At 37.5% G+C, this 27,942-nt stretch overlaps 1 protein-coding gene and 1 non-coding gene across 11 annotated transcripts in view; both read left to right on the top strand.

The window, feature by feature from the left end:
• FANCI (FA complementation group I) overlaps nucleotides 1-27,942 on the top strand; it is a 90,569-nt gene that overhangs the window by 35,743 nt on the left and 26,884 nt on the right. For all 10 annotated transcript variants that reach the window (XM_070617844.1, XM_070617875.1, XM_070617865.1 and 7 more), the window contains 8 exons: nucleotides 3,402-3,494; nucleotides 4,137-4,273; nucleotides 8,526-8,706; nucleotides 10,152-10,239; nucleotides 20,677-20,807; nucleotides 21,293-21,363; nucleotides 22,643-22,757; nucleotides 24,810-24,932. In XM_070617844.1, the coding sequence (XP_070473945.1) occupies nucleotides 3,402-3,494; nucleotides 4,137-4,273; nucleotides 8,526-8,706; nucleotides 10,152-10,239; nucleotides 20,677-20,807; nucleotides 21,293-21,363; nucleotides 22,643-22,757; nucleotides 24,810-24,932 (939 nt within the window). The remainder of the gene's footprint in view (nucleotides 1-3,401; nucleotides 3,495-4,136; nucleotides 4,274-8,525; nucleotides 8,707-10,151; nucleotides 10,240-20,676; nucleotides 20,808-21,292; nucleotides 21,364-22,642; nucleotides 22,758-24,809; nucleotides 24,933-27,942) is intronic.
• Nucleotides 26,741-26,847, top strand: LOC139078306 (U6 spliceosomal RNA). Its single transcript, XR_011531239.1, has one exon. It is a non-coding gene; the product is annotated as a U6 spliceosomal RNA (small nuclear RNA).

Below are 27,942 nucleotides of genomic sequence, written 5' to 3'. Positions count from 1 at the left end.
TTATATATCTCATTTTCTTTGGGATTGTTTTCTGTGTATTTGTTACTTTCTTTCTGTTCTGGAGATTTAATGTATTTTTTCATATTGCTTGATGTTGTTGATTTGTGCCTCCGCATGGAGATAGAGTTTAGTTGCTCCTTTCACTTGTTTCAGCTGCTGCGGTGGGGGAGCAGCTGTTTATACTGCACCAACCAGGAACCCTGTCCGCAGTTGCTAACTGGGCCTGGGCCCCCCCTCGTAGCCACAGTGGCCCTTTGGATTCCCTCCTCTGCCATGGGGGCCGTCACAGGGGGGCTTCAGACTGCTGGTGCCTACTGTTGCAGCCCACCTAGATGTGCTCTCTCCTTGGGGTCTGCAATGGTGTTATGGGCTTTTCCAGCGGCCAGGGGTGGGATCACTTATATTTGTCGCTCCGTTGCTGTTGGCACCCACAAAATCTCACTTGTCCTCTATGGGTCGCAGGAGAGCTATTGGCATCTTCTACAGTCTGTGGTTAGTTCACCTAGCTATGCTGCTTTTGCCCTGGGGTCTTCCAGCCTTGTGGCTGGCGGCTGGGTGCCTTCTACTGGTGCTGTGCAGAGGCTTTCCCTAAGGCTGCTGTGAGCCTGTAGGGTTTCCCCCTAGGCTACGAAGCTGGGTCTCTGGAACTCCCCCCAGCCCTAGTCCTCTCCGAGATCTCCAGCTATCCCTAGTCCCACGGGGCGGGCAACGGCAGCTGGGGGTTGCCCCGCCCTCTGGGATTCTCTCCGGGCCTCTCCCGGAGCCGTGAATGCTCGGTGTGGCCCCTCTGCTAATGGCAGACAGAGAGTTTTGTCTGCTGCCCGGGCGGAGCTCCGGCGCTTCCCCTCCGGGTCGCAGAGCCGGCCTTTGAAAGTTCCCCCAGCCCCGGTCCTCTCCGAGATCTCCGGCAATCCCTACTCCCACAGGGCGGGCAACGGCAGCTGGGAGACCTCCGTACCCTCAGCGACTCTCTCTGGGACTCTCCGGGCGCCGCGAACACCAGGCGGGGTCTCCCCGCCAATGGCGGGGAGAGACTCTCCCCGCGGGCTCAGGTGTGCAACTCCAAAGTTTCCCTCTGTGTTTAGGAGTAATTGCGGGGGGTTTAGGTAGGGTTCTGGTCACCTGTTTCCACCATCGCTCCTCTGTTGTGTGCTCGCTCCTGCCCTAGATGTGTGTACATCCTCTGGGGGCGTCCGTTGGAAGAAAGCCGCTTGCGGGTACTAGGCTGCTCTTTGGGGTCGGAGAGTTTTCACCTATTTCCACATCCTCCTGGAGGAAAGTCCATCCGCCTTCCGATGTATAGTTGCGTGGGTATCTCAGACGTCCTGAGATGCTGTCTGGATATCCTTTGTCAAGCGATAAGTGTCCAAATAATTGTAGACTCGAAGGGGGAGAGACAAAGAGGACTACTCACGGCGCCATCTTGGATCTTCCCCCATGAACCTTTTTAAATTCAGTACTCATTATGCATTACTCAGAGTGTGACCCATATTTGGCCAACTGGATCTTTCAAGTTGGCTTCTGTTTCCTTCTGACAGGCCGGCCTATTAGTCTTTGAGCACTTTTGTGGCATAAGCTATCCAAAGCTCACCTTGATTTTCCTTCTCCTGTCCTGATTATCAGCCATTTCTCCAAGGAGCCCTGGGTCCCTTCTGTAGAAAAGGATATCGAAAGACCGTAATGTATGAGGTAGACTTTAAAGCTGTTTTATCTTCTCTGCATTTGTGCATTCTTCTTTTTATTTAGGTTATTGTAGCTGTATTATTGATCTTTGCAAAGAACCAGCATTGTATTTTTTTTCTTTACTCCCCTGTTTTATTTTTGTTTGTTGGTTTTCTGTTTTATTCATCTTTGATTTTTATATTTATTCCTTTTTTTCTTTTGTTTCTTGGCTATCATTTCCAAGACCTATTTTTTAAACTTTATTGAGGTATAATTTATATGACATAAAATCCACGTCTTGTAAGTGACTAGTTCAGTGATTTTTCGTAAGTTTATCTTGTTGGACACCCTTCACCATAATCCACTTTTAAAATGTTTTCATCACCCTGTAAGATCCTTCCTGCCCATTTACAGTTAATCCACATTCCCAGCTCCAGGTAACCACTAATCTACTTTCTGTCCTTTGGATTCACCTTTCCTAGCCATTTCATATAAATGGAATCATACAGTATATGATCTTTTGTGTGTGGCTTCTTTCATTTAGCGTAATGTTTTTAAGGTTCATCTGTGATGTAGTATGTATCAGTATTTCATTCCTTTTTGTTGTTGACTAGTGTTCCATCATATGGATATATTAATTTGTTTAGCTGTTCACCAGTTGATGGACATTTGAGTTGTTTCCACTTTTGGGCTATTATGAATAATGCTGTTACGAACATTCACATGCAAGTCTTTGTATGGACGTGTTTTCACTTCTCTTGGATAGATACCTGCAAGTGGAATTTCTGGGTTGTGTGATATATTTATGTTTACGTTTTTAAGAAACTACTGAACTGTTCTCCAAAGTGGCTGTATTATTTTACAGTCCCACCAGCACTGTGTGAGGGTTCCTGTTTCTCCACATCCTGGCCAACATTTGTTATTGTCTGTCTTTTTTATTATATCTATTCTAATGGGTGTGAAGCAGTATCTCTTTGAGGTTTTACTTTGCAGTTCCTTAATGACTGATGATAATTGAACATCTTTTCATGTCTTTATTAGCTGTTCTAATATCCTCTTTGGTAAAATGTCTATTCAAATCTTTTGCCCATTTTTTGCGTGTCTTACTGAGTTTTAAGAATTCTTTGTATATTCTGGGTATAAGTCCCTTATTATGTATATAATTAGAGAAATAAATATTTCTCCCATTCTGTGGCTTATCTTTTCATTTTCTTAATGATGTCTTTTAACACAAATGTTTTGAATTTTACTGAGGTCTGATTTATCAAGTTTTTTTTTCTTCTTCTTCTTTTTCTCCCCAAAGTCCCCCAGTACATGGTTGTATATTTTAGTTGTGGGCCCATCTAGTTGTGGCATGTGGGACACTGACTCAGCATGGCGTGACAGTGGTGACAGGTCCGCGCCCAGAATCCAAGCTGGCGAAACCCCGGGCCTCCAAAGTGGAGCGCGCAAACTTAACCGCTCGGCCACGGGGCCGGCTCCCAAGTTGTTTTTATATAAATTATTCTTTTGGTGTTGTATCTAAGAAATCTAGGCGAAGACAACATAGTAGAAAATCTTCTACACCTTGAATTTTGCCTAAGGTCCTGAAGATTATCTGCTTTGTTTTCTTTGAAAAGTTTTATAGTTTTAGCTCTTACATTTAGGTTTCTGATCCATTTGAGAAGCTTTTTCTAAAGTAGGCTATGTTACACTTTTAAGATGTACATAATGACTCATTTTTGGTTTGTGTGTTCTAGGCAGGACAGCAAGGAGATCTCAGTAATAATATATGTCCCTTCAGCATTGCCCTCCTGCTCTCTGTGACAAGAATACAAAGATTTGAGGAACAGGTATTTATTAATGACTTTTTGGTTCCTTCTGTAGTTGATAAGGAGCAAAGGGCCTGTTTTTTTGTTATTCTTCGCTAAACAATTCCACTCCCATCCTGCCAGCAGCAGCTTCCTCGATAAAACATGTAGGCCCACACTGTTCTGTGGGGGCTGCTTGAAGACTTCTTCAGGTGCCTGGTTTATACCTCTCTTTCCTATTGTGTGGTAAGCCAGGTGGTGAGGTGGGAATGAGAGTGCAAACATCACACAGTCCAGATAGCAAGAATGGAAATGGTATCCACGAGCAGTTTTAATATCTTGTAGCTTTCCAAGAAATTGTCCCTGCTTGAGTTGAAATTAACCAGAATAGGTTAGTTGCAAGGAAGAAAATATAAAATCCTTTACCATTTTTTATCATATGTGTTCCCTGGTTGTATGTAATATTAGTATTGATTTTTAGCCCTTTTGCTCTCTTAAGGAAGGCTTGTCTTCAGCTCTTTTAAGCTCCCACTCAAAGTCATAATTTTTATATCATACTTGTCTAGTGAAACAGTTGTCATAGGGATATGAGTATATGGCAGCAAGTAGAAACAGTTACAGGGTTAACATTTTATAGCATGAGCTATTTTTTGGTTCATTTTCCTATTTCTTTCATTATATTAGGTATTTGATCTTTTAAAGACTTTGATTGTAAAGAGCTTCAAGGATCTTCAGCTTCTCCAAGGCTCAAAATTTCTTCAGAATCTAGTCCCTCATAGATCTTCTGTTTCAGCCATGATCTTGGAAGTGGTAAAGAATAGGTGAGTTTGTGAACTATACCCTAGTATGTTCATGAGGTATTTAGTGTTAGAAAATGCAACATGGTATCATACTTATGGCTCATCAGAGAAAACTGATGACTACCACTGTTGACTTCACCTCTCAAGGTTTTATCCCTTAAAATTGATGAAGCAAGCTTTTCCTGTATCACAAGGTCCTTAAATCCCAAGGCCTGATTTCTTGGCCACCTTGATAGCAAGAATACAAAAATGGAGTAGGTGCCTTTGCTCCTTTTGTGATATTACAACTCTTTATTGTCCTGAGTCTTCGTTGACTTTTTTAGGTGAGTAAAAAACATTAAAAGTTTTATTTACTGTAACTGTTGAAGTTTGGGGCTGATGGATAGAATTGAATTGATTAGCAGTTTAGACAAATCCATTTTAAACCAAATTTTGAAAAGACTGGTCACCATCCTGGTCGTTATTTTAATTTCAGGATATACACTGGCTGTTGTAACAGTCTTTACTGTGTCATGTTTTTTTTTGTCTGTGGATTAAATATATTTTAAAGCTTTATAGTTTAAGCCATAATTTAAGGTTGCTCTCATTCCAGGTCTGGGAATTTTGATTTAGATTGAATTTACATGAGGTTGGCATACAAGGCAAATTTGAGAATAGAACCCCTGTGTCTGAGTGGTTTACCCATTAGGCTTTAAAGCTTCTGTATCTTCTCTGTATCTGGTTCTTCTTTTTCCTAAGGTTTACAGTTGTATCTCCAGTATTCCCTCAACCAGGTCTCTTCAAGTTGGGCTAACGAAACAGGCATTAGCTAACCAGAAAATTCCTGGAAAGCTGCCCTTCTGGAAGTCCCAGTTAGCTATTGGACCTGGAAGCATCTCCATCTATAATTAGGCTGGGGTGGGCAATTGCCACTAGGTAGGACTAAACCTTACTGAGAGGGATTTGGATAGCATTACTAGACCCCCTAGAATAGCCAGCTGGCTTGTCACACATGCTTGCCCCACTCAGCGAATTAACCTTGAAGTAATGCATCCTACATTTTATGTGATCGAATTTTTGGACCCCGCTTATTGCATATTTGGTGTATTTTATTATATTTAGATTTCGATTTGCCTGTTACTGTCTAGAGTTAATTAGTAGAATAATTAGAGTTAATTATGGCATTTCTGGTGTAACACAGTATACTTATGAAAAATCTTCTGTTCTGCAAAATTGCACTCTAAAAGTAACAGGACCTGTGGGGAAAATAGGGTCGAACACCCTTAAAATATATTTGCCTTTGTAACCAGAGTGCTAAGATATATTCTTTTTTTTAATTGAAATATAGTTGGCATATTGCATTATATTAGTTTCAAGTGTACAACATAATGACTTGATATTTGTATATACTGTGAAATGATCACAATAGTTCTCGTTAACATCTGATGTATTTTTAATATAAAAGTTCTACTTCCGTAAATATAAGATTTTACCTTAAGCAACAAGTTGAGGTAACCTGGAAAGGGACAGTAAGGGAGTATTGAGGCTGAATTATGGAGACTAGGACAAAATGCAAAAATATTGTGCGTGTGGCCTAAGCCAAAAGGAAGAAAACGGGGTAATGGGCATCATGAACAGCACTGTCTTCCTCCAAGGTTTGCTGTGTTCAGCTCTGCTGACATACTTTGTGCTTATCTGGAGATACTTGGAGGTGCAAAACATTAATGTACTAGGAAAAAATCACCTGTGAACCAATTCATTCTCCTGGTTATACTTACTCCCTTATTTACCAATCATATATGAGCTCTTTCATGTTAGACAAAGATAGACATTTTGTAGCAAACAGACTGTAATTGCTTCTTCCCTCCAAGCTGAGAACCTTAGTGCACTCACTATTTCTCTACTTCCTTCTTATTAAGATTATAATTAACAAACAACACTTACTTAGACTTTGTAGTAAATTTTAATAGTTTCTTTACTTACCTCTATCTTTGGAATCTCGTATTTTTTCTCTTGGAAATATGCCATAAGTATATAGTTTTTGCAGCAATGCTTTCTGATACGGTTTGTGGATGGTAGACTTTCTGAGTATTTCCATGTCTAAAGATGTCTTTATTTTGCCCTCTTACCTGAGCAATAATTTGACCAAGTATAAAATTCTGGTAGAAAGTTTATAACCATTTTTTATTGTCTTTGTGCACCTAGGATTACTGATGAAGTCTGATGATTCTTTGTATTATTGTAGATAATCTGCTATTTTCTTCATGGGAACTTTTGAGATTTATTTTTATGCTTGATGTTCTGAAATTTAACACAGCTTATTTTTATGTCAGTTCTTTTTTAATTCATTCCTGCTTATATTTAGTGTGCCCTTTCACGGTAAGAATTCATGTCTTTTCTAAGCTCTGTAATGATTTTCTCTTTTTATTTAAGTTCTTTGAGTAATCCTTCCCCCTTTTCTCTCTATTCTCTCCTATTAGTTGTTGGAATTTCTTCATCTGTGTGCCATATCTCTTAATTTTCTTTCCTGCTTTTCGTATTTCTTCTTGTTAATTTGTACTGTCTACGTTACTCTCAGTTCCGTCTATTGAGTTTTTCATTCCAGCAATCATGTTTTTCATTTCCAGAATTTCCAGTTGGTTCTTTTTCCATAACAGTCTGTTTTTTGTTTTATGCTATAATCTTTCTTTTTTCTCTGAGGGTATTCATTAGAGTTTTAAAATCTCCTTCTGTTTGTTCCGTTAGCCTTTCCTCAGATATCAGTTCTCTCCGTTGGGTTTCGTGCTTCTCTTTCCAGGTGGTATTTTTTCCTGTATTTGGTGGTTATTGGTTTGTCTCTCTATTGATGTTTCTGGTGCTCCCCATTAGTTTGTCTGAGAGTGCCCTGTCTATTCACACACTCCACCTCTGTGATTTGAGGATGGCGGTAGGATGTGCCAAGGGCTAATCTTTTAGGTGTGGGGCCTCCCTAATCCCTCCAGCGTGTTGTCATCCTTCAGAGTGCTGCTCTGCCTCTCAGGCCCAAGCTCCTCTACACACAGATCCCATCCAAGAGCAGGCCTCGTCCTTGCTCGCTTCTTGGCATAAACTGAGGGTGCAGTGGGGCCTCGGAAAAGAAGGCAGAGAAGGATGCTGTGTACCCAACTGTTCATGCTAGGGTATCCCAACCAGTCACCACATAAGTTGTCCCAGGGTTCTTTCCAATTCCCAAGGTATCTGTCCTTGGTATCTGCTTTTGGAGCCACCCCTTCATTTTGCACTATGTGGTCTGTGGCTTCCTCTTTCGTTCTTATATTCCTTTCAATTTTTAAGGATTCTTCATAATTTCTAGTCAGTCAAAAACACCTCTTATTTTTTCACATTATTATGGATCGTATATATACACCATATATAGACATGTACACATACAGGTGTGTGTATCTTTTCATTTGTAGGTATTTAGGGTAGGAAGAATGGAGCATGTGTTCAGTCTGTATGCTTGATCTCAGATCTCCAGAGTGTGAATATTAATAAAATATGCTGAAATGCTATGAGAATCTATTCACAACTCTCTCCTTCATTCTTTGGTGCTACATTATAATTTGTTCCTATTTAACAGATAGATCTAATGATATAAAGGTTATTATATCACTTCCACTATTGTGGGTAACATAAAGTGGTATAAAATCACGAAGGATTCTGTTGCTTTACAAAAAGTTATTTGTAATTTTAGCTCGTGCTTTTGAAACCAGATCATTCATCGATTCATACTATAGATATGATATGACTATATGAAGATATGAATATAAATATTCCTACTATAAATATTTACTGAATGCCTTCTATATGCCAGCCTTGAGCTAGGCAATATGGGTAAAAATATGACTACAGTATGGTCTCTGCCATAGAGAATCTCAGTCTAGGGAGGGAGGCAAACTTGGAAGCATATGTGTAAGTGGTGTTAGTGTCATGGGGGGAATAGAAGAAGCAGCAATTAACTTCTAGTCATGAAATCTTGGATGGAAATCTCTGATGGTGAGTATACTGAAATATTCCAGTTTCTTCTGTATATTTTTGAATATTCTGTAGTTTCTGGATTTTCCCAGTGTTCTGTCTGTCAATGGAGATTGCTGCCTACATTCCCATTACTGGGAATTTCAGAATTCTGCCAGATAAGGATGCATAGAAAGAAAAAGTTCACGTGAAGAGTGTTGGTTATCCAGGTCAAGTTTGGGAATGTGTAACATGGCAATGAATATAAAGGTAAGGTATCTTACTAAGTTTTTATTTTTAACTAAGCTTTGTTTTGTTGCAGTGTTCATAGTTGGGATCATGTTACTCAGGGCCTGGTAGAACTTGGCTTCATTTTAATGGATTTATATGGGCCAAAGAAGATTCCTGATGGAAAAACCATTGAAACTAGTTCAAGTCTTTCTAGAATGCCAAACCAGCAAGCATGTAAGCTTGGAGCTAATATCCTGTTGGAAACTTTTAAGGTGAGACTTGAGTTCGGCAAGCATTTCCTAATTTTGTGAAATTCTATTATAAATAAGGCGTAACATTTGCCTGGGAGTTTGGGGGACAAGGAGACTTGAGTGTGTAGCAGCTTCTGGGGACAGAGATTGGGATAGTGATTGAAGTTATAGATCCAGTTTGATGGAATTCTTACTTTCTCGTCCTTTATTTATATGAGTTTTTTATTCAGTCTAATTTCTGTTCTGACTGTTTCTTAGAAGTTTGAATATCAGTTAGCTTTCCCATGATTTCCTCTTCTTCCTCCAACAGTAAATTATTTGTTGTTTGTTTTTTTTTTCTTTTTAATGATAGTCCCTTATACAAAAAATAATCTTTTAGGTCACTGTAGTACCTCAAGCTTAAAAAATCATGCTTATTGGTTCATTGTTTTTGAGGAACCCCAAATGGGGAATTTACATTTTTTTAATTCATTGCATATTGTGACTATCATCTCAGTCTTAATTTCTGAAACAGCTTTCAAAACTTAATTTCTTTTCAAGTAGAAAAAAATGCTAGATCATATCTGAGGCTAAACAACCTTGCTATGCTAGTGATTCCTTTAAGTCATCTTCTTGACATTTAACTGTTTAAGGTGGCCGCACGCCAAAAGTGTCTGCTGAACATGTTCTTGGAGACTAATTTCAATGTAAATCTAGTGTTCTGATCCATAACTAGGACATGAATGCCGTATCATAGTCCTTGAGTGTGTATGTCTGTTAGGTGATATAAGTGACTCTTCCTAACAGTAATCTGGCTAAGAACATTCTTCGAATAAGAGACTTTAGTAGCTTTTGTTTTAAATTAATCTTCCTTAAAACCAGGGAGGTTCCATTTGATGTCCCACATGTGTTGGCTTTGTCACAGTATCTGTAGAGCATATAATTTACTACCAATAATCTGTTTGTCTGAGATCTGAAAGAAATTATACTTCAAAGCAATCAAGTTCAGGTAAGAATTTTAACTAGAATTCAAGTGAAAATTCAAAAGTCTTTTTAGGCAACTGCTGCGCTTCTAGAAACTGAGGAAGAGATTGGTGAACATTTTTTAGGTTTCCAGAAATTTTCATAGACTTTTAAATTTTAACATAAAAGTTAGGCATCCTGTCAGACATACCAATGTTGGTGTGTAGTGGATGCCTAAGTAGAATTATTCCACTTTGGAGCTGGACCTTTTATGGAGCAGTACTTTCATGTGATCTCTCTTTTAGGCCAACGGACATGGTAGTTTGCCCTGCTAATGAATCATCTGAGCACAGAATGAGGGTAGAGTTGAGTGATTCTGTCTTTCCAGATGATTCACATTATATTTGTCTTTGAAATAAACAGTCAAGTTTTACCCGTATCCAATTTCTGCCTAACATGCATTGATGCCACTGTAAGCTAAAGGTCACCAAGGAATATTTTACTGGTTCTTCTGTTGTTTTTAGATCCATGAGATCATCAGACAAGAAATTCTGGAGCAAGTCCTCAACAGGGTTGTTACCAGAGCATCCTCTCCCATCAGCCATTTCTTAGGTATTGGACTTTGAAAGGAGGATAAAGTTCTCAGGAATATTTTCATTTAAATGTCATAATGTTTTGGTCCTGGAAGAAAAAAAACTTTAACGATACAGTAGTTTAATGCAATATCTTTCATTATGATGCCAGTAAAACGTAAGTCTGTGTATATTGTCTATGGTTGGCAGGAAGGAAATGAGCATATAATTAATGAGTGGGACTTCTGTCTTGCATCAACTTTCTCTCTGTCTTTTGTTTGAATACTTCTCAGATAAGTGCTGTCCTTCTGCTACACTCAATTAACCTCCTATTCTCTTAACCCTGGACATTCTGACTTCAGTACTTGTCTCTTTGGTGACTTCTGAATTTGCTGTTTTAACACATATCTCCTAATGCCCAAATCCACTGGGTTTTTATAGTCACCAAGTTTCTTAGTTTCTCTGTGATTTAACACTGTTTACAACTCCCCTGAAACTTTCTTAGATAGGTTCCATGATAACTGTAATCATTTGCTTCTTATTCTGCCTCTGATCAGTTTTCCCCTTTCTCCTTTAGAGCTTTCTTTTCTTTCTTCTACCCTTTAATGTCAGGGTTTTGCAAAGTTCAGTACTTGACACTTTACTTTTTTTCTTTCTGTTCAGCTTTATTGAGGTGTAATTGATGCATAATAATCTCCACATATTCAAAGTGTAACAGTTTGACTACTTTTGACATGTGTATACACCTGTGAAACCATCCCCACAGTGGAGATGAACATATCTATCACCACAAATGTTTCCTAGTGCCTCTTTGTAATCTGATCCTTCATCCCTCTCTTCCTCCCCATCTCCCATCTCCAGTCTGGTCGCTTTCTGTCACTATAAATTAAATGCCATTTTTTGAATTTTATATAAATGGAAGCCTACTGCATGTACTCCTTTTTTTTGTCTGGCTTCTCTCACTCAACATAATTCTTTTGAGATTTTTCCAGGATTTTTGTGTATTTCAATAATAGGTTCCTTTTTATTGTTAGTAATATTCCATGATGTAGATATAACCACAATTTGTTTATCCATTCACCTGTGGACGGGTTTTTAGGTTTCCAGTTTGGGGCTATCTCAAATAAAGCTGCTGTGAACGTTCATGTATAAGCCTTTCTGAGGACATATGCTTTCATTTCTCCTGGGAAGACACCTAGTAGTGGAATGGATACATCATAGGGGGTACATACCTACATACATATGAGTCCATACATCATTAAACATACATAAATTTATGTTTAATGGTTTAAGAAACTGCCAGACTGCTTTCCAAAGTGGTTGTACCATTTTACATTCCTACTAGCAGTATTTCTGTTTACTTCACATTGTGACCAATACTTGGTATGGCCAGTCTTTTAGTCATTCTAATAGGTGCGTGACGGTATCTCATCATGGTTTTCATTTGCATTTCCCCAATACTGAATGATATTGAAGATTTGCCATGTTTATTTGATATCTATATATTACATTTGGTCAAATGTTCATGTCTTTTGTCCATTTTTTAAAATTGAGTTGTTTGCCTTCTTATTACTGAGTTACTATAAGAGTTCTTTATATATTCTAAATACAAGTCCTTTGTCAGATACATGTTTTGCAAATGTTTTCTCTCAGTGTGTGGTTTGGCTTTTACTTTTTGTAACTGTTGTTTGAAAAACAAATATTTTTAATTTATCAATTACCAATTTATCAGTTTCTTTTTATAGTTCCTGCTTTTTGTGTCATGTATAGAAAAATCTTTGCCAAACGCAAGGTCACTAAGACTTTCTCTTATATTTTCTACTAGAAGCTTTATAGTTTTAGCTCTTATACTTAGACCTATGATCTATTTCTGTTAAATTGTGCAGGCCTACCTTGGAGATATTTCAGGTTTAGTTATAGACCACCACAATAAAGCAGATATCGTAATAGAGTCACACAAATTTTTTGGTTTCCCAGTACATACAAAAGTTACATTGACACTATACTGTAGTCTGTTTAGTGTGCAATAGCATCATATCTAAAAAAACAATGTACATACCTTAATTAAAAAATAGTTTGTTGCTAAAAAATGCTAACCATCATCTGAGCCTTCAGCCAGTCATAATCTTTTTGCTGGTGGAGGGTCTTGCCTCGATGTTGATGGCTGCTGACTGATCAGGGTGGTGGTTGCTGAAGGTGGGGGTGGCTGTGGCAATTTCTTAAAATAAGACAGCAATGAAGTTTGGTGCCTCAGTTGACTCTTCCTTTTGTGGATGATTTCTCTGTAGCATGCAATGTTGTTTGATAGTATTTTACCCACAGTAGACTCCCTTTCAAAATTGGAGTCAGTCCTCTCAAATCCTCCCTCTGATTGATCAACTAAATTTATGTAATACTGCAAATCGTTTGTTGTCATTTCAACATTCTTCATAGCATCTTCACCAGGAGTAGATTCCGTCTCAGGAAACTGCTTTCTTTGCTCATCCATAAGAAGCAACTCCTCATCTGTTAATATTTTATCATGAGGTTATAGCAATTCAGTCTCATCTTTAGGCTCCACTTCTAATTCTGGTTCTCTTGCTGTTCCCCCACATCTGCAGTTACTTCCTCCACTGAAGTCCTGAACCCCTCAAAGTCATCCGTGAGGCCTGGAATCAGCTTCTTCCAAACTCCTGTTAATGATGATATTTTGATGTCTTCCCATGAACCATGATATTCTTAATGGCATCTAGACTGGTGAATCCTTTCCAGAATGTTTTCAGTTTACTTTGCCCAGATCTGTCAGAGGAATCACTGTCTGTGGCAGCTATAGCTTTACGAAATGTATTTCTTAAATAATAAGACTTGAAAGTCGAAATTACTCCTTGATCCATGAGCTGCTGAATGGATGTTGTGTTGGCAGGTGTGAAAACTAACATTAATCTTGTACATCTCCATCACAGCTCTTGGGTGACCAGGTGCATTGTCAATGAGCAGTAATATTCTGAAAGGAATCTTTCTCTGAGCAGTAGGTCTCAACAGTGGGCTTAAAATATTCAGTAAACCGTGTTGTAAACAGATGTGCTATCATCCAGGCTTTGTTGTTCCATTTATAGAGCACAGGCAGAGTAGAGTTAGCATCATTCTTAAGGACCCCAGGATTTTCAGAGTGGTAAATGAGCATTGGCTTCAACATCAAGTCACTGGCTGCATTAGCCCCTAGCAAGAGAGTCAGCCTGTCTTTTGAAGCTTTGAAGCCAGGCATTGACTTCTCCTCCCTAGCTATGAAAGTCTTAGATGGCGTCTTCTTCCAATATTAAGCTGTTTTGTTTACACTGAAACTGTATTGTTTAACCACCTTCATTAATCTGGAGAACTTGCTGCAGCTTCTACATCAGCTCTTAATGCTTCACCCTCCACTTTTATGTTATGGAGACTGCTTCTTTCCTTAAACCTCATGAACCAACCTCTTCTGGCTTCAGACTTTTCTCCTGCAGCTTCCTCAGCTCTCTCAACCTTCATAGAATTGAAAAAAGTTAGAGCTTTGCTCTGGATTAGGCTTTGGCTTAAGGGAATGTTGTGGCAGGTTTGGTCTTCCAGACCACTAAAACTTTCTCCACAACAGCAATAAGAGTTTTTGCTTTCTTTTCATTCATGTGGTCACTGGAGTAGCACTTTTAATTTCCTTCAAGAACTTTTCCCTTGCATTCACAATTTGGCTAACTGGCACAAGAGGCCTAGCTTTGGGCCTCCCTTGGCTTTTGACATGCCTTCCTCGTTAAGCTTAATCATTTCTAGCTTTTGATTTAAAATGAGAGATGTTCGACTCTTCCTTTCACTGGAACACTTACAGGCCATTGCAGGGTTATTAATTGGCTTAATTTCAATATTGTTACGTCTCAGGGAATAGGGCGGGAGACAGGGGAACAGCCAGTTGGTGGAGCAGTCAGAACACACACATTTGTTGATTAAGTTCACTGTCTTACATGGGCATGGTTCATGGTGCCCCAAAACAATTAAAATAGTAACACCAAAGGTCACTGAACTCAGATCACCATAACAAATATAATAATAATGAAAACGTTTGAAATATTGTGATAATTTCCAAAATGTGACAGAGAGACACAAAGTAAGCAAATGGTGTTGGAAAAATGGCACCAATAGACTTGCTCAATGCAGGGTTGCCACAAACCTTCAATTTGTAAAAAAGGGAATAAAGTGAATAAGTGAAGAGGAATAAAGCGAAGCACGATAAAACAAGGGCTGCCTCGCTGTGGTGTGAGGGAATAGGGTTCTTTTTTTGCACATGGTTATCCAGTTGCTCCAGCACAATAAGTCTTAAAATCAAACAGTGTTAATCCTTCAAATTTGTTCTTTTTCAAAATAGTTTTGGCTATTCTAGGTCCCTTGCATTTCCGAGTAAATTTTAGAATTAGCTTGTCAATCAGTAATTGAAAAAAAAACCTTCTCTAGTTTTGACTGAGTTTGCCTCAAACCTATGGATCACTTTGGGAGAGAATTGGCATCTTAACAATACTGAGTCTTCTAATCCATGAACACAGTATGTATCTCCTTGTTTACAGCCATTTGCCACATAACGACGTTCAGAATGTATGACACTGGTTCCATAAGATGAGTACCACATAGCCTAGGTGTGCAGTAGGCTATCCTACCTAGGTTTGTGTAAGTGCACTCCATCACGTTTGGAGAACAATGAAAGCGCCTCACTATGCATTTCTCAGAACACGTCCTCTTCGTGAAGGAATGCATGATCGTATTTCGGTCTTTAATTTCTTTTAGCAATGTTTTCTAGTTTTCAGTGTGTGGATCTTGTGTATCTTTTGTCAGATTTACCCCTAAGTATTTCATTTTTTTGACACTATTGTAAATGATATCTTTAAAATTTTTAGTTTCTAGTTGTTGATTGCTAGCGTGTAGAAATAATTGCTTTTTTAATATTGACCTTATATCCTGCAACCTTGCCAAACCCACTTATTAATTTTAGTAGCTTTTTGACAATTCCTTGAGATTTTCTATGTAGAAATCACATCATCTACAAATCAAGATATTCCTAATATTAATTATTTGTCTTTTTTTTAAAATCAACCTGGCTTAAGAGGCTTGTCAATTTTATAATCTTTCAAAGAATGAGCTTCTGGTTTAAATTTTCTCTCTTTTCTTCTGTTTTCAATTTCATTAATTTCTGCTTTTTATTGTTTTCTTCCTTTTGCTTGCTTGGGTTTATTTTACTCTTTTAAGTGGTTGGAAAAAAATCAAAAGAAGATGATTTCATGACGTGAAAAATTTAGATTTCAGAGTTCATAAAATACAGTATTATTGGAATATAGCCATGCTCAATCATTTATGTGTTGTCTATCCTGCTTTTACACTATATCAGCAGAGTTGAATAGTTGTGACATACGCTATATGGCTCATAAAGCCTAAAATAGCTACTGTCTGGCCACGTATAGAAAAAGTGTGCCAACTTGTGGCCTGTTATTTTTATGTAGATGTGTATATTGCTTTTTTTTGCTTCCTGATGTTCCAAGTTCCCTTATGTTTGTGTGAAGGGTTTTAACTACAGAGTCAATTTCTTTAATAGAAATAGGGCTACTCAGGTTATCTAAATTTTCTGGGTGAACTTTGGTAGTTTATGTCTTTTAAGGAATTTGACCATTTCATTTAAGTTATCAAGTTTATTGTCATAAAGTTGTTCAGAATATTCCATTTAACGTCTCTAGGATCTGTATTGATGTCTCCTTTCTTATTCCTACTGGTTATAATTTGTGTCTTCTCTCTTTTTCCTAATCAGTCTAGCAAGACTTACCAATTTTATTGATCTTCTCAAAGAACCAACTTTTGCTTTTGTTGAATTTCTCTATTGTTTTTCTGTTTATAGTTTCACTGATTTTTGCTCTTTTTTGTTTCCCTTCTCCTGCTTGCTTTGGGTCTAATCTATGATCTCTGGTTAGAAGCTTAGGTCATTAATTTGAGACCTTTTTTTTTCCCCAGTACAAGCGATACATTGTAAATTTCCCTGTAAACATTGCTCTAGCTACATCCCATGCATTTTGTTTTCTATTTTCATTCAGTTCCAAATACTTTTCATTTCCCTTGTGATTTGTTCTTTAACCCATGAGTTATTTAGAAGTATGTTGTTTAGTTTTCAAATATTTGGAGATTTTCCAGGTGTCTTTCTGTTATTGATTTCTAATTTGTGGTTATAGAACATACTTTCTATGACATGAATTTTTAAAAATTTGAAACTTGTTTTGTTAGAATATGGTCTATTTTGATAAGTGTTCTGCGTGCTATTGAAAAGAATAAGTATTCTGCTGTTATTAGGTGGAGTTTTCTATAAATCAGTTAAGTCAGATTATTCAAGTCTTCTATGTGCTTACTGATTTTCTATCTGCTTATTCTATTGAGAGGACTGTTGAAATCTGACTTTGTAGTTAAAGATGTGTCTGTTTCTTTCAGTTCAATCAGTGTTTGCTTCATGTGTTTTAAAACTCTGTTATTAGGAGCATCAGCATTTAGCACATTGTTATGTTCTCTTGGTTAGTTGACCCATTAATCATTATGAAATGACCTTTCTTGTTCCTGGGAATATTGTTTGTTCTGAAGTCTACTTTGATATTAATATAACTTCTCCAGCTTTCTTGCGATCAGTGTTAGCGTGGTATATTTTTTCATTTTTTTAGTTTTAACTTATTTTGATCCTTATAGTTAACATGAGTTTCTTAGAGACAACATACAGTTGCGTCTTACTTTTTTAATCCAATTTGATGATCTCTGACTTCTCATCAGGGCAGGTGTTTACATTTAATGTGATTATCATCTGGCTGTTTTCTATTTGTCTATCTGTTCTTTGTTGCCTTTTTTCTCTTCCTCCTTCTTTTGAATTGAGGTTTTTTTTAATGATTCCGTTTTGTCTTGCTAATTTGATTAGCTATACCTTGATTTACTTTCTTTTGGGTCGTCAGGGTTTACGGCAGACATCTTTAACTTGCTCTAGCGGTATCCTTTACATCTAGTCTAAGGACATTGCAGCAGCTCTCTGCCATGTGTTATCCCTGCTCCCATGGCTTTTGTGCTGTTCTCATACATTTTACTTCTCTGTTCATTGAATTATATCTATATCATTATTTTTTCTTTAAACAATAATCTTTTTAAGAATTTTTAAAAATAAGAAAATGTCTTTTATTTTTACCCACGTGTTTACCATTTCTGGTGCTTTTCCGTTTGTGTAGACCTATCTAGGTTGCTATCTAGTACCACTTTCTCTGATTGCCTTTAACTTTCTTAGCCTGCCGATCTGCTATTGATGAATTCTTCATCATCAGAATCATATATCAGAAAAATTCTTCATTTAGTTTATGAAAGACATTTTTCTGACTAGGTTGACAGTTTTTTTCTTTTAATATTTTAAAGATGTTGCTCTACTGTTTTTTGGCTTTCATCATTTCAAACAAGAAGACTGCTTTCATTCTTATCTTTGTTCCTCACTATATAATGTCTTTTTTCTTTTAAGATTTTCTCTATCAGTGGTTTTAATCAGTTTAATTATGATGTGCTTTAGTGTAGTTTTCTCTATGTTTCTTGTGGTTTGTCAAGCTTCTTGGATCTGTTGGTTTATGGTTCTCATCAAGTTTGGAAAATTCTGAGGTATTATTTCTTCAGAAAATGTTTTCTGTCATCTCCCTCCCCACCAGTACATTCACACACACACACACACTTCTCTCCCTCTCTCTCTCTCTCTCTCTCTCTCTCTTCTGGGACTCCAATTACATATCACTTAGGCTGCTTGAAAGTTGGGTAGTCTTTTTTTTTAGTGTTTTCTACTCTGTGTTTCATTTTAGGTGGCTTGTATTGCTATCATTTCAAGTTCTCAAATCTTTTGCTCTGCAGTGATCTTTTCTTCTATTGATCTCATCCAGTAAATTTTTCATCTTTTGATGTTTGATTTGTGTCTTTTTCATGTCTTCCCTCTCCTTAACATGGTTCCCTTACCTTCTTTTTTTTTTTTAAGATTTTATTTTTCCTTTTTCTCCCCAGAGCCCCCTGGTACATAGTTGTATATTTTTAGTTGTGGGTCCTTCTAGTTGTGGCATGTGGCATGTGGGATGTCGCCTCAGCATGGCTTGATGAGCAGTGCCATGTCCACGCCCAGGATCCGAACCCTGGGCCGCCAAAGTGGAGTACGCGAACTTAACCACTCAGCCAAGGGGTCAGCCTCATCCCCTACCTTCTTGAACATATGAAGTATATTTATTTTAGCTCTTTTAATGTCCTTGTCTACCATTTCTTTGATTTGTTTCATTTCTGATCTGTTTTTATTGATTGATTTCTTCGTCATCATAGATCATATTTTCCTGCTTTGCATGCTTTATAATTTTTGATTGGCTGGCATACATTGTGAATTTCACACTGTTGATTTGCTGGATTTTTTCCTTCAACTGTTCTTGTTTTAAGTGTCTTGGAAAACATTTAATCTTTTTGATGATTATTTTTGTGGTGTGTTAGGCAAAACCAGGCACCCTTTAATCTGGGGCTGACTAGGTTCCCCTACGGAAGCAATGCCTTTCTGAGTATTCAGCTTTGTATATTATGAAGTGTTTCCACTGTGGTTTTGTGAATGTGAACTCTTTCCTGTCCTTTGTGGCCTCTGAGGATGGATCTGCCTGCTCCTTGCTGCTGATTCTTTCCTTGGCTTCAGGTGATTTCCTCACACATGTGCAGCTGACAAGCAAATGGAGCTCCCTGCGCATCTCCAAGGCTCTTTCCACGCGACTCTTTCTTCCTAGTACTCTGATCTGTGAATTGTGGCTGCCTTGGCTTTCCTGAATTCTCGACTCTGCCGCTTTAACTTTGGACCCTGTGTTTCCCTCTCTGTGCCGCTGCCTAGAAACCCTGTGGGCAGTAAGCTTGGGCAGTTACAAGGCTCACCTCATGTGTTCCCTTCTCTCAGGTATCATTGTCCTATACTGCTTGATGTCTAGTGTCTGACAATTACTGTTTAATGTAATTTGGCCTTTTTTGTTGTTGTTTAAAAAAGGGAGGATAAATCTGGTCACTGTTACTCCAGCACGGTGGGAAGCAGAAGTCTCTTCCTCTTTTTATACTTTCTCTTACTTGTAGATATCATTCCTGTTTTCATAATTTCAGTTGTTGTTGTGGGCTTTTGTGGGAGCCATGCTCCCAAATCTTTATGTCCAGACTGTCCTCTTTCCTTAGTTCGTAGTACTTTCATTCCTGCTGGATATTTCCATTTAGTATTTTTTTTTTCCTTTTATCTAAAATGCAGTACAGTTCCTTCAAACGAATTCCCCTTTCCATTGCCCTTATTTCTATTGTCTGAAACCCGGCTCTCCAAGTCCTGGAGGCTGGAATTCCTTTTTATCTTCTCAAACACACTTGGTACTTAAGTTCTCTCCTTCTTCCCTCATACTGTTACTTTTTCTTCTCTTTTATACCGGTGCCCCCCCCAACACCCATTGCCTACTTCCCAGTCCCTTGCATTTACACTACTGCCACAGCTTCCTGGCTGGTTCCTCTGCTTTCTCTTCTCTCTGCAGCCATTCAGCTTATACGTTGCCACAGATAAGTATTCCTAAAATACCACTCTAGCATTCAGAAACCACCAGTACTCTGTCTAATAAATTATCAGCTCTTTATCGAGCCACTTAAGGTCCTTGACAATTTGATCCAACCTACCTTTCCAACATTAGCGTCAAGTATTTATTTGTCTGAATCCTTCACCCTAACTCCACCAATTTCCCTGCTGTCCTCTGAGTATGTCTTACATTTACCTTTCCTGTACTTTTACTCATGCTTTTCCCTTTACATATGGTAGGCCTTTGTGGTTCTATATGCATCTAAATGTTACCCATCTTGCAGAACCTAGCTTAGACTTCTCCTCTTTGCTTTTCTAAAGCACACCAACTCATAGTGATCTCCTCTTTGAACTCCTATTTAAACTCTCTTTTACCATTTACTAGGCAATAAACTGGAATTATTACATACTTGGTATCATTCTGTTATTTACTTCTTTTCATCCTTTTAAAATATATTTTCTTGACTTTCAACTAGATTAAAATTCTTGAAGGAAGAGAGACCATGTTTTCTGCATTCATGTATTCCTTAAAGGGCCATATCCTGCTTACACATGATAAAAATTCATAAATATTTATTGATTTATTTTAGCTTGGACATATGAAGACATTTTGTGCTACTTGACTTGGCAGTATAATGGGTTTCTTTCCTTCTTTCTTTCAGACAGGTTAATTTTTGTAGTCTTATACTATTGCAGAAGAAAGTTAAAGTATCCTGACCACTGAACATAGAAGTATGTAGAATATGTAGAAATTTATATTACAGCGTACTTAACTTGAGAAAGGAAACAAAAACCTTTTTACCATTTCTTTTGCCCGTATTTCTTCTTATTTGAGATATCTTTAGTTATTTGAGGCAACTCATTATAGATTGTGTTTTTCAGACCTGCTTTCAAATATCGTCATGTATGCACCCTTAGTTCTTCAAAGCTGTTCTTCTAAAGTCACAGAAACTTTTGACTATTTATCGTTTCTGCCCCTTCAAACTGTACAAGGGCTGCTGAAGGCGGTGCAGGTAAGTCTTCTGACTCCTAAGGAGCTTGCCAAAACTGAGGTTGAACTGTCTAAGGGAACTCTGATGCGTTTCTTCATAAATATATATGTCTAAGCAATCCTATTTCCCTTGATTCTGAAACATAAAACTTTGTATTAAAAGGGCAGGAACGCTGAACCAGACTCTCTTTTCCAAGTTGACTCCCTCTTCATAGCACTATTTTCTCTCCTTTGACTCATTTTCAAGTTAGTGTACTAATTAAAAGGCTCTTAGAAAATTATTAATTGAGGACAACAGATTTAAAGGCATTCACAGCTAGTTTCAATTTAGTATTTAAAAATATACTATTGTCCTTATTACTAAGTGTAATAAACATTGAAATGTATATAAAACAGAACCAAAGTTCCTCATATAAGCCAAATGGTAACAGTAGCGTATGGATAGAAATGAGCTAAGGCTAATAAACAAACTTGTTCTCTTTTACCCCCTGATTCTTTCTCTTTCAGCCTCTTCTGAAAGTCAGCATGTCAATGAGAGACTCCCTGATCATCGTCCTACGGAAAGCTATGTTTGCCAGGTGTGTGGTAACCCTTGAGATCCCAGAGAAGTCATGCTTTCTAATGCTACTTAACGTCTTCTCTGCCATCTCCTCGTACAACCTGTTCACAGTGGTCGTGCAAATTCCTAACCCAACAGAACACTTTGATCAAACGAGGCATTGTGCCAAGTGCTTTATCTCATTGAATTCTTAGAGCAACCCTATGAAGTGATTATTACAACTCCCATTTTACAGATCAGAAAACTTAGCCTTAATATGTAAGTGACTTTGCAAAACTCAAACACTGGTTGGTGGTGGAGCTAGAATTTGAGCTTGTAATCTCAAGTACTCTGCTATACACCCCTAGAATAACTTTCAAGATATGGTTCCAGTGCACATACTCTGAAACCGGAGCTGGCTACAATTCTGAAGAGGGAGACTCCTTAATTAAGAAGAAAACATTCAAGAAACTCCTTTTAGTGAATATTGGAATTGTCTAGTGGCTATAGACCAAATAAATTGTTGAGGGGTCTGAGTTTTTTTATTTTTGGCTTAGCCAATGCCTTCTGACCTCTCTTCCTTTATTTCTTAGTATATAAGCTAGAGATGATACTACTATCACCTAAAAAATATTATGAGACAAGTTAAGAGGTGGAAAGCATTTGGTACTTTAAGATACCCAATTACTACCACGTTAGCTATATTAGAGTGTACTCATGTATATCCGGAAGAACAACTAGTAAGTAGCTGTGTACTATTATCCCTCTTCTAGAATTGACAGGTTTTTATTACTCCTTACCCAAAGGCATGTCTGATAGGCCAAGGTTATATGTTTTAGCATCTATAACATGAATCAATCATAAGCCTCAGTGAGATGAATGTATCATTTTTCTGGATGAAGGGTTCACAAGGCACCAAGCATGTACTCTTCTATGAAGAAGGGAAGTGCTCTTTCAGACACAGAAAATCAGTAATTTCCTTTGCTATTTGTTACTTAGATTTGAGTTATCGGCCCATCTGAACAGCCTCTCAGCATTCTTGTTCTCATTCTCCACATAGACTTGCCAGCGGGATAGAAGAAAGTATAGACTGTGTCATGAGGTTAAGTAAATAATGAAAAAATAAGCTTAATTCACTGCTAATTGCTGTGAACAGCTAATTCTTTATTTTGACTACATAAGTGCAATTTATTTTGCTCTATGCTTTGTTGTTTATACATATTCCTTCTCTGTATGGAACCAAATGGATTTTTCTGACCCAGAGCCTATTCTTGTGAAATTAGTACTGTTTGTTAATTTCTCCTCTGTTCCTGAGGTAGCCAGCTTGATGCCCGAAAATCTGCAGTTGCTGGGTTTTTACTGCTCCTGAAGAACTTTAAAGTTTTAGGCAGCTTGTCATCTTCTCAGTGCAGTCAGTCTATCGGTGTTAGCCAGGTAAGCATTGTTCACACTAGCTTATACTGTGTGCAGTAACGCAGGAGTTGGTGATGTGCAAGCTGTTTTCTTCTACTCCCGTTCTGTTTGTAGAAATGATCCTGAAACTGAGAGGCTGATGATGATGATGATGATGACGATGACGACGATGACGATATCAGCTAACACTTATTAATGGCAAATTTGCTGTATGTTCAACTGTGCTATCCAATATGGTAGCCACTAGCCTTAGTATGGCTGTTGAACTGAATGCTTGATTGAAATGTGGCTAATCTAAATTGAGTTGTGCTGTATGTGTAAAATACATAGTGGATTTTGAAGACTTAGTGTGAAATAAAAGAATGTGAAATATCTCATTAATAATTTTTTATTTTAATTGCACATTGAGATAATATTTTTGAATATGTTGGGTTAAATAAAATATTAAAATTAATCTTACCAGTTTATTTTTACTTTTTAAATTTACCTACTAGAAAATTTAAGGTTTGTGGCTTGCGTTTGTGTCTGTATTATATTTCTGTTGGCCAGTGCTGTGCTAGACACGATGCTAAGTGCTTTATGTTCAGTATCTCACTCTTCACAATAATCCTCTGAGGCTAGGGACTGTTATTCCCATTTTTATTAGTTCATTTACACATGAACATCTATTAAACCCTGTAATCTGAGAAAACAAAACTTTTTACAAAAATTTGGCAATCTGGGCTTTGGAGCAATAAAATTGTCTTCATAATTTTTTTTTTTTTTTGAGGAAGATTAGTCCTGAGCTAACTACTGCCAATCCTGCTCTTTTTGCTGAGGAAGCCTGGCCCTGAGCTAACATCCATGCCCATCTTCCTCTACTTTATATGTGGGACGCCTACCACAGCATGGCTTGACAAGTCGTGCCATGTCTGCACCCGGGATCTGAACCGGCAAACCCTGGGCCGCTGAAGCGGAACGTGCAAACTTAAGCGCTGCACCACCAGGCCGGCCCCTGTCTTCATAATTTAAATTATTTACTATACAATTTATAAATGAGACATCTATATAACAATTTTGTTAGGAATCTTTATTGTTCTAGTATAACTGTACAAAACTTTCCTATAACATATGGTATAGATTAAATATTAGGAACTGGATATCATTTGTGTATTATTATCATCCCCATTTTTTTTCTTTTTTTTTGAAGATTGGCACCTGAGCTAACAACTGTTGCCAATCTTTTTTTTTTTCCTGCTTTATCTCCCCCAAATCCCCCCAGTATATAGTTGTATATTCTAGTGGTGAGTGCCTCTAGTTGTGGCATGTGGGATGCCACCTCAACATGGCCTAATGAGCGGTGCCACCAGGATCCGAACCAGCGAAACCCTGGACTGCCAAAGCAAAGCGAGCGAACTTAACCACTCGGCCACAGGACCGGCCCCATATTATCCCCATTTAAAGGATAAGAAAACTGAGACAGAGAGGTTAAATAACTTGCCCAAGGTCGTATAACCAATAAAGGGTAGAACTGGGATTTGACCTTAGTCGGTATTAACTCCCTCACTAAGACGCCTGTAGTAAAATTCAGGAGTTCTTGGTCTGTAATTGCTGAATTTATTATGTAAATCAAACAAGGGATGTTATTCTTTGTCATTTCCATTTCCAAACAAAAAACTACCTACTCGAAACCACTCAGGATTTTGTGGAAGCAAGAAGAGCTCGATTCTTCTAGCTATTGAAAATATTTAAGGAAGTTTTTTAGGCCTTTCAAAGTATATTATGACTACTGGATTCTAGTGGCATGAAATAATCTGTGTGCCTTCCTAAGCTGCTGACATTGCCAAGGAAAACCTTGGGGAATGGGGAAAAGTTAATTTTTTTAAATCTTTGAAAATTTTCTTATTCCACACCAGTATAAGAGTGACACTTAGCGTGGCCAGGTGATGATTATAATGTCTGCCTCGGTCCTAGGTTTTGGCCTATGGGGAAAGCTAAGTCTAAGGTCTTTGATGAAGAACACAGGCTCATTTTACCTCCTTAAGGGCAACTACTTTGGTATGATAGACAAGAACTGGCCTCTCTTCCTTTCAGGTCCACGTCGATGTTCACAGCCGTTACAACTCTGTCGCCAATGAAACTTTTTGCCTTGAGATCATGGATAGTTTGAGGAGATGCATAGGCCAGCAGGCTGATGTTCGACTCATGCTTTATGAGGTAAATCAGCAGAACAAAAGGAATGTGGCACCCCCCCCAAGCTAATAATCCTTTTTATTTTAATAATTTTTTTTCTGATTATGAAAGTACAGTAGATACATTCTTATTTGATGCAGTTAGGACCAATAATTAGTGATGGTTAGCCAGGAAGTTGTTTAAGGTGAGAAATCATAAAGAATAGTTGAAACATCTTTAAGTGTTGTATTTTAATTTGAAATATTTAAATGTACTATTTATTTGCTAGTCTTTTGTTTTAAGGCCAAATCTCTGTTGTGTTTGGTTTGGTTTTGGTTTTGAGTATGAGTCTGCCGTTTGGAACTTCTGTCTCTTAAACAAACCGTAACCTTAATTTATTGCTTATAATTTCAAGTTTTTGTTTACCTGTAAAGTGGGATAAAAACTTTAAGGCACTTCAGATACAGTCTGAGTATGGAAACCTTCTAGATGTATTCAGTTTTTTCCCTAACTTTTTATAATTGTCTTACCCCTCATTCACCAGAAATTGGTTTTAGAAATTTACCTTTATTTATTTAGTCTTTCTAAAACATCCACCCTAGTTTTTATAGGAACAACTTCTTTTTCATTTTGCAGTTGGTTTTCAGCAGTTACAGAATGTCTGAATAGATCACATAATTGTGACAGTATAATTAGCAAAAAGTGAGTGGACAAGTACAACTGCTGCCTTGAGATTGGCATATATTTCAGCCAGTGAGAACACATGTGCAGTCATGGAGGATATGCTGCAGTCTCCAGCGTTTAGTTTGCCGTGTGCTGCAGAATATGCATTTCATAGGTGAATGGAGAGCATTAGGTAACCTAGCAAGGAGATTAAGGGCAAGTCATTTCAGAGAATAGCTATTAGTTTACTTTCATTGGACATTTTTAAAATAACATTTATTGAGCTACAGTAGTTGCCAGGCACTGTACCAGACACTGGATTTTTCAGGCTTCTTGTAGAAAATATGAAAAATACAGAGAAATATTTTTTAAAATATTATTAACCCACAACTCTTATATGTATGTTTATGCAAAATTGGAATCATAAGATTTATATATCTTTTATCAATATTATATTGTGAGCATTTTCCCATTTTATTAAATGTTCCTTGATACATAATTTGTAATGCTGAATAGTACTCTATGTATATAGTAATTTATTTGACTGTTTTAGTTTTGGACATCTCTGTTGTTTCTAGTTTTTCACTATGAGTGTTGTACTTGACTGTTTGACCACATTGCTAGGTTAATTAGAGCATTTTTAAGTTTATTGGCATATTCTGGCAAGCGTTGAGTTTTTTTTAATCATTAAAAATATTTTTGTTCAACACCCATTTGTAATAAAAAAAAATCTCAACAACTCTTAGCAAACTAGGATTAGAAGGGAATTTCCTCAACCTGATAAAGGGCATCTCTGAATCCTATATCTAATAATGTAAATGGTAAAAGACTGAATGCTGTCTCCTGTGATCAGGAACAAGGATATTTGTTCTCAGCACTTCTGTTCAACATTGTAGTGACGGTCCTATCCAATGCAACAAGGCAAGATAAAGAAATACAAGCATATAGATTTGAAAGGATGAAGACAAGCTGTCTTGATTCATATACTATACATAGACAATACAAAATAACCAACAAAAGTGAATTTAGTAATGTGGGATACAAGATTAGTAACCATGCAAAAATCAATTACAGGCATACCTCGGAGATATGGCAGGGTGAGTTCCAGACCACTGCAGTAAATCAAATATTGCAATAAAGCAAGTCACACAAATTTTTTGGTTTCCCAGTGCATATAAAAGTTATGTTTATTGCTCACTTTGGCAGCACATATACTAAAATTGGAACGATAGAGAGAAGATTAGCATGGCCCCTGTGCAAGGGTGACTCGCAAAATCTTGAAGCGTTCCATATTAAAAAAAAAAGTTATGTTTACACTCTACTGTAGTCTAAGTGTGCAATAGCATTATGTCTAAAAAAAATTTACATACCTTAATTAAAAAATACTTTATTGTGGGGCCGACCTGGTGGCGTAGTGGTTACGTTCGCCTACTCTGCTTCAGAGGCCCAGGGTTCGCAGGTTCAGATCTCGGTTGCAGACCTAGCACCGCTCATCAACCATGCTGTGGCAATATCCCACATAAAAGAGAGGAAGATTGGCACAGATCTTAGCTCAGTAACAATCTTCCTCAAGTGAAAACAGAAAGATTGGCAACAGATGTTAGCTCAGGGCCAATCTTCCTTACAAAAAAAAAGAAAAAACTTTATTGATAAAAAATGCTAGCCATCATCTGAGCCTTCAACAACTCATAATCTTTTTGCCAGTGGAGGGTCTTATAAAAAACATAATATCTGTAAAGCACAATAAAGCAAAGTATAATGAAACGAGGTATACTTGTATGTTTCTATTTACCAGCAATGAATGATTGGAAACTGAAATAAAGTAATATTTACAGTAGATAAAGTAAAACACCTAAGGATAGATTTAACAAAGTATGTACCAGATATGTACTCTGTAGACCTACCTCAAAATATTGCTGAGAGAAATTAAAGAAAAGCTAAATAAATGAAGAGATATACAATGTTCACACATGGAAATGCTCAATATTGTTAATACTTTAAGTCTCAAAAAGGTTTATAGATTCAGTGCATTCCCAACTGAAATCCCAGGGTATTTTTGTAGAAATTAAAACGATTCTAAAATTTATATGGACTATAAAGCACCTATAATGAACAAAAAGTATAAAGTCGGTTAATAGAGTTTTGACACAGATCCCAAGATAATTCAGTGGAGAAAGGATGGTCTTTTCAGTGAACAGTGCTAGAAGAATTGTGCATGGTATTGGGGGTGCCCAAAAACCACCCCCATGTTTAAAGATTTCTCTAGAAGTACTCATAAAACTCAGCATATATTAGTTCTCATGACTAAAATTTATTATACTTAAAAGACACAAAGCAAAAAACAGCAGAGGCAAGAGGTGCTTAGGGTGCAATCCGAGGAAACCAGGTGCAG

Source organism: Equus przewalskii, chromosome 1, assembly GCF_037783145.1.
Source record: "Equus przewalskii isolate Varuska chromosome 1, EquPr2, whole genome shotgun sequence".
NCBI classification, from domain to species: domain Eukaryota; kingdom Metazoa; phylum Chordata; class Mammalia; order Perissodactyla; family Equidae; genus Equus; species Equus przewalskii.
The sequence above is the reverse complement of the archived record's forward strand: the minus strand, read 5'-3'. Positions and strand labels throughout refer to the sequence as shown.